Source organism: Platichthys flesus, chromosome 7, assembly GCF_949316205.1.
Source record: "Platichthys flesus chromosome 7, fPlaFle2.1, whole genome shotgun sequence".
Lineage (NCBI taxonomy): Eukaryota > Metazoa > Chordata > Actinopteri > Pleuronectiformes > Pleuronectidae > Platichthys > Platichthys flesus.
The window spans coordinates 12776279-12789161 of NC_084951.1; the positions used below are offsets into that span (position 1 = coordinate 12776279).

The 12883-nt window shown below is 41.9% G+C and overlaps 1 protein-coding gene across 3 annotated transcripts in view; it reads right to left on the reverse strand.

Annotated features, from left to right (window-relative positions):
- LOC133957202 (thymocyte selection-associated high mobility group box protein TOX-like) overlaps nt 1-12883 on the reverse strand; it is a 75290-nt gene that overhangs the window by 31861 nt on the left and 30546 nt on the right. For all 3 annotated transcript variants that reach the window (XM_062392673.1, XM_062392672.1, XM_062392671.1), the window contains one exon: nt 7301-7360. In XM_062392673.1, the coding sequence (XP_062248657.1) occupies nt 7301-7360 (60 nt within the window). The remainder of the gene's footprint in view (nt 1-7300; nt 7361-12883) is intronic.

Consider the following 12883-nt stretch of genomic DNA (forward strand, 5'->3'; position numbering starts at 1 on the left):
TGGCTGAACTCCTGTTGCTTTTAATGGGCAATAAAAGCTTTCAAGCAAGTTTTATAAATCCCTCAAACACCAGAGATGGACAGACGATGACCCAAAGCATTTGAAAGTCATTCCAAATATTTTCTAAACGCATGAAATGCGGCGACATGGGTCATGGAGGCTAGCAGCTCTGCAGCTTGCAGCAGGGAAGTATGAAGAACTGTGGTTGATACTCAACTTAACAATTTCTTTTCTGGTTTAAAAAAGGAAAAAATCGACTTACTTACTGCTTTAGAGGAAAGACTGACTGTGACTCGGGCCAGGAGGAAACTTTAACAGATGCACATACATATATCATGATCCTGATTTTCAGATATTAACCACATCAAATCAAACAGATGCATCATGGGGCGTAGATGTGTACACAATATTGCATGTACTGATGTCTGTGGCATATGCTGCATCAAATTAAGTGCAGTGTACGTTGTGTGCAAGCAGTTTAAATTTGTGTGAAGGCCACATTTAATATATAAAACGACCAGCGCCACACCTATGTCATATGTGTTTAACACCTGTGTTTCCATTGTTAAAATCATTGGTGTGCACACAGATGTGTGGTCAGATCTCAGACGTCTTAACCAGGCACTAGTAAGGCGTTTGATGTTAGTTGGCCGAATCCTTTTATATCTCAGGAGAAAGCTGGTCCTGGCCCGAGCTCTAACAGCTGTTCTGCTATTACAGCTCCAGCTCCGACAAGTACAGAGGAAAAGAGTTTGATCCATCTTGGCTGCAAGGGAAATATACTACTCCAGGTTCTTCACGACTGTTATTGAATGATTTGGTAGAGCCACAGATGTTCTAGTCAATGACAAGTATTGATCCAAAACTAAAAATGGATGCTGGACTAAGTTGATAATATGGTTTATAAAGGGATCGGACTTTAAACACAAATGTATCTAGAAGTAAATCAAAAAGTAAAGGTATAGTCACTCAAAAAATCTTAAGCAGTCCAAGTCAGTCGTATTTTTATAAGTTGTTTTTAAAACAAAGTTATTAACTGGTGCAGTGTTTCATTATTTTTGCACCTGTTTATACTTCTTAACATGTTTAGTTTGAAGCATAAGCCACTAATGTTTGACGTGAACTGAGCCTGAGAGGGGATGAATGACTTTGTGTTTAAGGCGTTTAGCTGAGGCTGATGTATGTGAGAATCTTATACGTTCCCAGGAAAGGCGTTGGTTGGATGAACGTGGGTGAAATAACAGAGAAAGACAGAGAATTAGACAGTTAAGACATACACAAAAATAAACAGACGGAACTGCAAACAGAGAGAGAGAGAGAGAAAGTGAGAGAGAGAGAGAGAGAGAGGGAGAGAGAGAGAGAGAGACGGTATCCAACAAGTGAGGTTTCTATTCTAATCCTGACCATCAGCCACTGTTCTCTTGCAGCCGGCCAAATCGACTGAGTCTCAGGGCTCAGACACTTGGAAGCAGAAAACACAGAGGCACAAACAGGCTCAAACTTGCTGCCTCTCTGAAGACCAGTGGTCCCATCCTCACATGGACACAATGCAACAAGCGCAAACACAAGAAAAAGAAGAAAACACACAAAAGTGAGTCTCCCTCCTCCTGCCACTGGCTTGTTTTCTCTTCGAAACGCCATCTCCAACCAGTTATTTCGCCAAATCCTCCTGTTTAGTTTCCCCTCATCTGTAGACTAATGTAAATACACGCTCATGCAGCCGCATAAGGCTGATTACAGGGGCGAGCGGGAGAGACACAAAATATACATGGACTTACAAGTCTGCACAGCCACTTAAACAGTTTAGGCCTGATACGATTCTAAAGGGCGAACACTCAATGTCCATTATGCAAAATTAGAGTTTGTGTGGGAGTGGTTGGAGGCAGCCATTTTAGTTTGGCTGTGATCACTCTCATGCAGCTCTGAAAGTGATGTAGAAAATCAACAGTACAATCAGCACTACTCGGGAGCAAAGCCACTTTCATTTTCAGTCTGAATTCATCGTGTTCTCCGTTTGGGAGAATGGTTTACGTTCCCTAAGTTCTGACCAATGATGCATCCACATCATCCCACAATCCAGAAATGAAGCTACAGAGAAAATGAGCACTTGATCAAATGTCAGTTTGTTAAGAACTACCTAAACCTTTTAGCCTTTTTATTTTGTTCCATGTCCCATCCACTAATATGGAGGAGGTGGAATGTATGACCTATACTGCAACCAGCCACCAGGTGGTGATCAAGGCACTTTGGCTTCACTTTTGGGAAGCTACCATAGCGTCCATCTTCATATTAGGTCTATGGTTGTGACTGACACGTCCATCCTGTCCCTCAGTGCCACACAGGAGCAGCAAGTAACAGTTGCTATAGAAGTTTGATTTTTACATTTTTGGTAGAAACAACCTAAGTTATAAAGAGCCATTGTTTCTTTAAGTCAAATTACAACAAAGAAGGACGATGTCTCTATTACTGATAGTTGAGTAGCATTTCAAGAATCTCAGACTACTAGGCCATGTGAACGATTCAAAACTCTTGCGCTGCTGAGCGAACATTATTGGTCTCCTGGGATCGTACAGATCTTTAAAAATCTTCACTTCAACAAACTCTCCGTTCTGTATGTTTGCGTGTGGGCAGATAAACAACGCTGATCAACAAAATAACCCACCCACTCTCGTGTATAGAGTCTGATTCCTCAATAGATGAGGCAAATGGAAAACATCAATATCATCAAAACGTCTGGGAGTGCCATATGTGCAGCCTGTACGCATATCGTGTACAGAAACCATACAGTATTCAAAGCCTTGAAAACATCTTGTTTGAATGGACAGATTGTGTCCAAGCATACAGTAAACGGCCCCTTTAAAGCTGTTTCTGATTAGCGGTTTTCTCTTTTTTAAAGCTCAGAGATGTTATGTGTAATGCAATCTCCTGGCAGTGTCAAACTGCTACCTCAGTGTGTACGCTCTAGAAGACCCCAGACATGCAAACAAAGGAGTCTCTGTTCTGGCTGCATGCACCTTTTTTAACAGGCACACATCATATAAAGGCTTGTGTGGGCATATTAATGTGCTATAAACTTGCATTAAGTCTGAATCCTTTTATTTTCTTCTTCTTCTTCTCCTCCCTTCTCTCGGAGCGAAGAATAAAACTCTTACTGCAGTTCCATTCACACAGAATAATCAGAAGGGAATCAGTAAAAAATGTTCCTGCCTTGCATTTTTGGCATGTTGTTTTTACAAATACAGCAGGGGGATGCTCGGGTAAAAAATGAAGAACACAAAAATAATATATATATATAGCGAGATAGAGATAGATAAATAGAGAGAGAGAGAGAGAGAGAGAGAGAGAGAGAGAAATTTACACAGAGCAGAGTGTAAGCGTGTATTTGTCAGTAATCACCATTACAAATTGATGCAGAAAATGATTCCATATTTGAAAACTCCAATTTGTCTTATTCGCTGTTAGTTCAAAAGCATGCCATACACAACTAACCACTGCACAGCTAATGTATACAATTAAACACCAATTAAGAAATGATTGACTCTCATGCTGTAGAAGCAGAGCTATGCAATTGATATGTCGCGGTGTGTGGTGGTTTTGAAGGTATTTATAGGTGAACCACTTCAGACCCTGCAGCAGGTTTATCACTGTGAATTCATTAATGCTAAGAAAACCTGACAAAATCTCACATCAGGGTTCACCACTCACTTTGTCATTAGAGGGTAACTAATGATTGTTTTCAGCATCTATCAATCTGAGGATTATTTATAATTTATTCATCCTGGAAGTAAAATGACAAACGTTCTTAGAGCCTGAAGCCTTTTTTTATATTCTTGTTTTGTTTGACAAACAGCTATAAATCCACAGATATACCTTTTACTCTCACAACCGCAGAGCTTGTTTTAAATCTGCCTGTTTGTTTGGCCTTGGGTAATGATGGTTGCAGCTTTCTTTCTGTCAAAATCGTCAAGGTCACTGATCGTCGGATTCTTTAAAAATGTATGAATATTGAACTTATCAAAGTGTGAAGCCAATAAAAACCGATTTCCAAAATAGACACACAGAGATTCCTGGTATTATTAGATAGATGTCAAACTTTTGTTTGAAAATATGATCATCATCAAAATCATTCAATTTTAAAAAAAGTATCAAATTCATTTTATTTGATTGCCTAAAGAGAAACCCTAATTGCCTCAGCTCAAGCTCTTGTGCTTTCCATCCTACGTGTTTGTAAAACAGATGTGAGTTAGACACTTCACACAACTCGCAACTTAAGAGCTATGTCGCACATCGTCCCACTTTCAGGGTCCAAATTAAATCTGCTGCATGAAAGGATTGGGAGGATAGTGAACTCTGTGTTCAGAGGGCCTCTCCCAACTGGTGTGTAAGCTCCTATTTGACAGCACTGACAGCGCATCAACTGCAACTGACATATTTTGAAAAGCCCAAATTGCCTTATCCACTAAGAAGGTATTTGTTGACACAACACTGCAAACCTGGAGTGGGTGTTGATGATTGACACATGACCGCTGCAGCAGAGACGCTACAACGATGCACACGTACACCAATTAGCCGACGCCCATGTGCGCACGCAAAGTGACTTAATTAGGGCACACCGGGAAATGTGGCCAACAAGGATGGACCTCGTAGCCTGTGATGTGCACTGTAATAGACAATAAGCTGCTAAAGCTACCACTCGACCCCTCATTATAGTCACTCAATCCCTATATCAAAAGAAAGAAAACCTTTTGGCTATAGGATGACAGTCTATGTGTGTGTGTTTAGGGGGGGGTGCGGTTTATGAGAGGCTGCATGTGTGCGTATGGGTTTATTAGTGTGTGTGTATTTATGTGCACATATGTTCTTGTTCATCAATCTTTGGCAAGGGCCAATTTAAGTTTTACACCCTGCGAGTGGGCACATTTTTCGAAAGTGAGGACATTTGGACTGGTCTACACTTCTTCAAAGGGGCTGCTTAGAGTTTATATGTGGTTCAGGGTTAATGTTATGAGTAGGTTTTATTTTAAAGGGTCGTTTTATGTCTATTATAAAAAGAAAAAAACATCTTTGCAGAAGGCTGCTTCATTAAAAATTGTTAAAACATCTGTCGATTGTTCAGAATAACCAGAAAACTGTGTGGTGGTTGCTTTTTGCTATGAGTGGAGTTAGGTGGTTGCACTGGTTATATTGAGGGTCAATGGCTAAAGAAGGCTTTGTGTCAAAGTATCTACAGACAATGTGTGGTTCGGTTTATGCATAGTTTGAATGACAGAGAAACTAACTGAAATCAAGGAACGTCTACTTACACACAATCTTCAACCTATGAATAACTTTATATCAGAAAAACAATGTGTCACTTTCTTATACAGCATATGTGGGTGAGTGTGTTTGTATTTTTGTTTGTCTGTGTGAGCATACGTGTGTGTGTGCGTGCCCGTCATCCTCAGCCTTCTAGCCTTGTCCTGTGACTGTCTGGCTGCAGGATCCAGTGAGGCCCTAATTGACGCATCTATCACCTGACTAACAACTCATTGTCGTGTTAAGCTGGCACATGAAGGCTTCGCTGCCGGATCGACACATTTCTGGAGCTCCAAATTTCTGCCATATGCCTGGCCATGTGTTAATGCACCAGCTGGGAGCCCTCGGCAGAACAATGGTCAAACTCAGTCACTGTGTGAGTCGGATCGCACCGCTCCAGTCTGAGACCAGTGCCTCGCAGAACTAACTCACTGGGTTGACATGACACGTCTTAATCCCTGTGATGTTAAAAATACATGGCATGTTAATGTGCTTTGGTAAGAAGAGAAGAGATTAACCCACTGAACACCAAGCAGTTTATGGTTGTTTAATCTTTCACTGCAATATTAAGTCCTGTACTTCAATGAAGAGAGCACTCAAAAATGAATTTTGTGCATTACAAAATAAAAAAGAAGGTTGAACACCTTTTACAAAGAATTCCAAAAAAATCTAATAAGCTTCATATGCTGTACATACTTTCCAGATATTTAAGAGATAAAATATGATAACATGATTTAAAAAAATGCATGGATCCTTGTTTGAGCAGAATTGTCCTCACTTTTTGGTTTTAGAGTTTCTGGCTAACCTTCCAATGGGGTTTGGGCGTCTAAGTACTAGACGCCCAATTAATTTCCCCCCCCTAAATAGTGAGATGGAGTCACATTCATAAATGCTTTATAGATCGATGCTGGGATCACGCTTCCCATACCACTGATTTTATTGTAGTTATTTAGATATATGGCAAAACTATTTCGCCTCATGTCCATGTTATTTTCCAAAGTTTGCCTTTACACAAAGCTACAAAAAAACAAAATATGACAAACTGCCAATTTCCTTACACCTGGAGAAACCGACATAAAATCATCAGGCATACCCGCTCTATCCTGGTGGGTTATAAAACTGGATTGATGCTCTGTGGCAAAAGCCAGCTGTTTATAAACAGTTTCTAGCATAGTGACTTACTCTAATCTGTGGATTTGTGACAGTGATACATTAAAAAACAAGACTAAGAGTCGACAGCAATGCCGACAGCTTTGTGAGGCTTTGCTTAGGCACTGTGGTGCTCTCAGCTAAAGGCAAAGATCAGCATGCTAACCTGGTGATGTCCAGCATGTTGGGTGTTTACCGCCGTCGCTTGACATGTTAACATGCTGACATTTGGTAGTACAGTTGAGAGCTGGTGTTTAGAAATCACATTTTTTAGCTGATGGTGGTTCTCAACTTGTTAGTAGTCCTGCAGCTAAGGCCAGGGGATCACAGAGATCTGTAGCCTTCATTCTCTGGGGACCGTGAATGTGAACGGTATCCGTTGAGATATTTGGGCTTAAACAAAGTGGTTTAGTGACAGACAGACAGACTGACAGCACTTCATCACTAGGGCCAGGCTGCTGGCGTGGATACAAATCTGTTTTCCATCAATCCTGCCTGTCTAGCCCTGAGTGGTGGAACCTGGGCAACAAGATAGATCAGGAAGAAGCACATCTTCAACTAGGTGAATGCATCGTGTACTTTTCCACATATTGTTGGAAAGGTCTTCAAACACATGTTATGATTTAAATAATCATATAATGGCTGGATTCACAGTTTTAAATAAATAAATTAAATGATGTCAAACATTCCAGTTTAGTTCACACCTTCAGTTAATAAGAACCGTTTCCAACAAGTTTGCACATTTATTAATTTCCAACGCTACACACTTAAATGCAGACACCTGAAATACTGAAGGTAATAATAATGACAGTTCATGGTCTGTGGTGTTGACAGGAGAAAGAGTGGGATGCCTTACCTGGTTTGGTGAGCGAAACTCTTGGTTATTGTCATTCATATACATGTTGTCACCATCAAACTGTGAACAGAAGACAGACAGGAGATATTAATGTTTTATGCAAAAGGAGCTTTGGGGAAAAGAAAAAAACTCTGGGAGGAGGTGTGAAGAAGGGAAGCCCTTTACGGGTGGCCTGTAGTGTGAGACTAATGACTTTGTCACTTTGGTTAAACCTTGTGGTGGCATGGCAGTGTGGGTAATTACTGTTCGTCAGCGGGCTGGTAATTAGGCTACATGAGCATAGTGACGAAAGTTGGGCTTTTCCCTGTGGGCTCTGCTCATTCTTTCCTTCTGTGTGTGTGTGTTTGGGGGGGGGGGGGGGAGAATAAGTGTGAATGAATCTGTGAGTGCATTCAGCAGTAAAGGCTGTGTGTGTGTCTGTCCCTGTAGTTGTGTACGTGTGTGCCAGACGTTAAGGGTCTGCTGTGTCTTCAGGACTGAGCTAATCAGGCATTGAAAGGTCACTTACTGCAGGTGCCAAAACACAGTTTGACACAGGGTGAGGAATTCCGTAACAATAAATGACCATGACCCCCAAGGGAGCTGGGAAACATGTCCGGGTCACCGGTTGAGGACTACACATGCAACGGGCAAGCTCTAATTTCAAATGTGTTGGTGAGATAAATCCCAGAGGAGTTCTCCACTGACATCACCACAGAGTCGACTCCAAATTAGGAAAAAAGAATGGAAAGAAAACATAGATCCAGTTTTAAGTGTAGCCCCGGAGAAAATGAGATTTTTCGCCCACGAACAGCTCAGTAACCAAACCAGTGCAGTGTCAAGGTGACTGATAAAAAGCCACCATGTTAAGAAAAAAGCTATATTATGAAATGCCCTTGGCTTCCAAAGACATCAAGCTTTGTCACACCATAGTTGCAGCAAATGGAACAAACCTTGACTGGCCTGGGTAATAACACTCGTGAACTCTCTCTCTCTCTCTCTCTCTCTCTCTCTCTCTCCCTCTCTCTCTCCCACACACACACAGAAACTCAACATGTCAACCTGAGCCTCCTTTTTGTTTGTTGACTGAGGTCATTCTTTGTGATACCAGTGCACCGAAAACCAGGGAACACACGAGCAGACACAACATGATCAAACTAGACAGCATTCCTTGTCAAATTCCTCAGATGTGAAGATATAGGGGGCCCTTTTCATTCAGGGTGATCTGCTTTTGTGCCTGGATCTGAGTGAGCACAAAATGGATCATCAAGATATACCTGCTCAAAACAATATCCAACAACTGTTAAGGTAGACTAATGGACGGAAATGGGCAGAATTCCTGGGGGGGAGGTGAAATCTAATATCTACACTGGTAGACGGGGGAAAAAGTCGAAGAAGCTAAATGAGCATGTGAGTGGTGAGAAAGAGAAATTACAGTACATTAGCGCAGGAGAGAGGCCGGGGGAATGAGCGCCTGCCTTGGGGCAACGCTTGGTTAACGATGCATATCATGGAAACCCTTGTGAGGATTCACTTGGTTATTCAAATGATTACATTTACATTTAACATCAAACACAACAGCGCTGCAGATACGTACGCTGCATTTAAGCCTCATTCACACCTTTCACAGTGACACGGAGCCCCACACCAGCAGTAAAAAATAGGTGTTTGTTCAGAGTGAAACTGAATTCTGACTAATTGTTCACAGCTATGCCAGGGGAAAAAGATGCTGATGTGCTTGATTAGCCACGGCGGCATCTATCACCTGACTCAACCGCGGCTTCAAGCGACTGCAGCTCGCTGAGAGAGGGGCCAAAGTGATGTTGACCTTGGTGACATATCTGCAAAAAAACTCTTTGCGCCTCACATGAGAGCCTCCTCGTCCTCTCCTGCCTGAGCAAATTCATCCCATTGAAATCCACTTTGATTTCAGTGCGATGCCAAGCCATTGTGAGAGCTTCTTAAGGGTGAGATCCACTGGGGTGGCAAAGGAGTGCAATCGCTGAATAATGCCATTTTCAACCACAAAACACTGCCACATCTTATAATTCAGCTCGTTTTGATTATTGCTTGAGTGCTTGTTGATGTTCCGTTCGGCTCTTAAGGGAGAAATGAGGTCAGCCGATGCTTATTTTCACCAATTACATTTGTGATATAATAACCGCCGAAAAGGCCAGAGACAGCCCAGAAAGGTCAGCCATTTTGTGCTTCAACATGGCTGCCCATATATTGCAATGTAAAGCGGTTTCCCCCTGCCCCTCTCTTAATAGCTCTCCTTTTGCGCTACCTCGCTCTCCCACTTAAAATGCCAATTTATCCTGAGCTCAATGTTATCAGCTCAGCCATTACTCCACATTTACTGCAGAAATCATTTTCTCCCTTCTCTGATGTTCCCCTTCTCCTCACTTTCTCCCTCCTCCTCTTCTCACTCATTCCAACCGTTCGTCTTCTGCTCTCCTTCACATCTCCACCTTGCCTCTGCCTCTCTCCTCCGTCTCCTCTCCCATGCATGTTCCCATCGTCCCCACCTCTCCCTCTCTCTCCATGTTGCAACCTCCCTCTCTACCTCTCCATCTCCCTCCCTACCCCTCTTTCCCCCCTCTTCCCTCTCTTTCTTCGCTGGGCCCTGGCTTCGCTTTCTCATCGGCAGTCTAATTGGGCATTCTGCCTGAGACAAGGGCCTCATTAAGCAGTAATTACACACATGTTGTTTTCGGCAAACATCTCTATTTGGATTGCTTTGCATGGTAATTGTTCAGCAGGGACCACTGCTCGCGATGTTTCCCTCCGTGACACAGGCGCTGCTGTGAGAGGAGAATAAAAACCTCGGAGAAGAAGGAGAGAAGACAGAGGAGGGGCGGAGGGAGGGGAGTGGGAATACAGAAAAATAATTATAGGTCGTGGAAGACAGACAAATTGAGAAAAGAAAGAATGCACACATGAGAGGAGAAGAACGAGAGTAACAGAAAAGAGGGGGATTGAAGGGATGAAGGCGATGCTGAGGTAGTAAATAGAGAGAGACAATGAATAAATGACAAAGACGTAGATCAGCCCATTGAGTGCGAGAAAAAAATGAGGAGGAGAAACAATGAAAAAGCAGCGGAGAGAGAGTGTATGAGGAATAAAAGTGAGGAAGTAGAGACAGTGACAGAGAGAGAGAAAGATAGAGAGAGAGAGAGAGACAGAGCGAGACTGAGTCCCAGAACTAGGTCATGCCTCGCAATCATCGACAAAGCAGAGCATTTCAAAAATAATGAAGCCACAAGGTGGAAGTAATGCTAACTAGCATATCCAGGGAAAACATGTAATATTTACAAAGTGCTAATGGTGCAATACAATGCTGGGATCTTTTCATCTCGGAGTGCACCAGTGAGACGCTTGATGGCAGGATCGGAGGCAAAATTAAAGACTCCACCGAAGCTTTTTCTTTGATTGATGGAGAATTCGTATAAGCTCCTCATAAAGCCTGCGAGGCAACATCTGTTTGTGAAGGGGGTGGGGTGGAGATAAACTGCCTGTTTGTATGCGTAATGTCATAACTGTCCGGTCATTAGAGAGAAAAATGATCTGATGAAAACAAAATAAGGTAATCTTTAAATTTAAGAAACCAATGATCTCTGCATTATTGACATAACATAGAGGATGGGAACTAATGAAACGAACAACAACAACAAGCATTGTAATGTATATAATAACTACAGCTTATAAAAATCTTTATTTATACTAGTTTGCCTTGAACTAGTGGTGGAATGTTGCTCAAGTACCTTTTCCTAAAGTAAGTTTACTTTTACTTCAAGAAGAGCAAACATGTTCTTATACACTTTAGTAACATGTATTGAACTTCTAACTTCAGTAAATGTATTCGTCAGCTTTAGTGTCTTTACTGCAAAATGAGATTTTACATACAAAGCATTGGATTGTCTTATAAAATATAGTGCATTGTTATATATTATACTAAACATATATAAAGTAGAGTTATATACACCTTGATCAGCTAAAAAAGATGCTCATAAGATAATGCCTTAAAATAATGATAAAATAAGATAATAATATAAATAATATATTATACTAACTGGGCAATTGCCATCATTTTAACACTATCCTACAAAACTGAGCTTTACAGCCATATCATAGCCTACATAGTAAGGGAAATATCATTTCATATTTATGAAAAGCTGGGTTTGAGATAAAAAAATTTTTTTTTTAAATTCTATCAACATTCAAGTTCACCATCGTAAAATCTGTATAAGTCTTTAACAAAGAGGCGGACAAGAACAATAAAGAAAACATCATCACACTGAGGAACAACCACAACAAACTTTTAGAAGTTGCCAATGTATAAAAGGGAATCTATACACAGAACGTGTAATACTTGTGACTTTAAAAGCCTTTGCCAGCACAAGTCTCTAAAAATAATTCTCTCACCGAGCGGAATTAATAAGCCCAGAACAGTACACAGCCATTCTGTGAAGAAAAGGGTGTGGTGGTGGTGGTGGTGGGTGGGGGGACTCATGCAATATGTATGCCCGTTTGAGCACCCTTCTTGCTCATCTTCCCCCCTCTTCTCTTCAATTCTCTTTTTACATCTCTCTCCTTCTCTCTGCCTCGTCCTCTGTTCAATTAAGCCGTAGGAACGACCCAACAAACCTGAACCTGAGACAATGTGCCGCTGAATTTTGATGCCGCCTAACTTGTCACAGCCGGTTGGAAGATAGATGAGAGGATAAGGCGGAAAGACAGGCAGACAGCAGACAGACAGAGGAGTGAAAGACAAAGAGAGTGACGGAGAGTGAAGAGAGAAAGAAAGACTGAAAGAAAGAAAGCTGGAGTCGATAGACATTCAGAGTTGTATGGGAGGAGGAGAGAGGAAGAGGGAGAGAAGAGAGACTATAGTAACAATTCTGGGTTTGCACCACGCCCCAAGCAAACAATGAACATGGGCAAACAATGAACATGACACGCGCGCACACACACATACACACACACACACAAAGCCCATAAAAAGCACAGCCTGTGGCCATGGCGACACAAGCTCTGTTGTCGTTAGATAAGGGAAACAGGGCCTCTTCCTGGGTGTGAGAGTTTGATCCTACACACACACACACACACACACACTACACACTACATGCACGCAGAAGCGTGTGCACACTCAGCTACAGCAACACTGGGGTCAAATCCACCAACGCCCTTACATCTTATGTATCCTCACCTTTATCGACTACATGCTTCATTTTCATATGCAAAACCCAGTTTGTGTTTATTTGAACTGCGCTCCAGTCAGTGGACCACACAGACACCAGGCACGATCAGATAACGACAAGATACACGGAGCACCTTCCTGTATCGCTGAGAGGGATTTTGATGGAATTCTGTTGGGAATTCGCTGGCCTGAAGCCATCCTAGAAAGTATTAAGTCAGTGGTCTTGGAAACATCATCGGGGCAGAGTTAAATTTCCCTCAAGGACCGTTTCTGGAGTGTTTAAAGACAAACTGCATCACCTGTACAGCGGAGGATTTTTAAATAAATATTTATATAGTCTGTGATGGTGACATCTGTCAGCTCACATCTAATGAGCATCAGCTCCATTTGTTGTGATTTGGTCT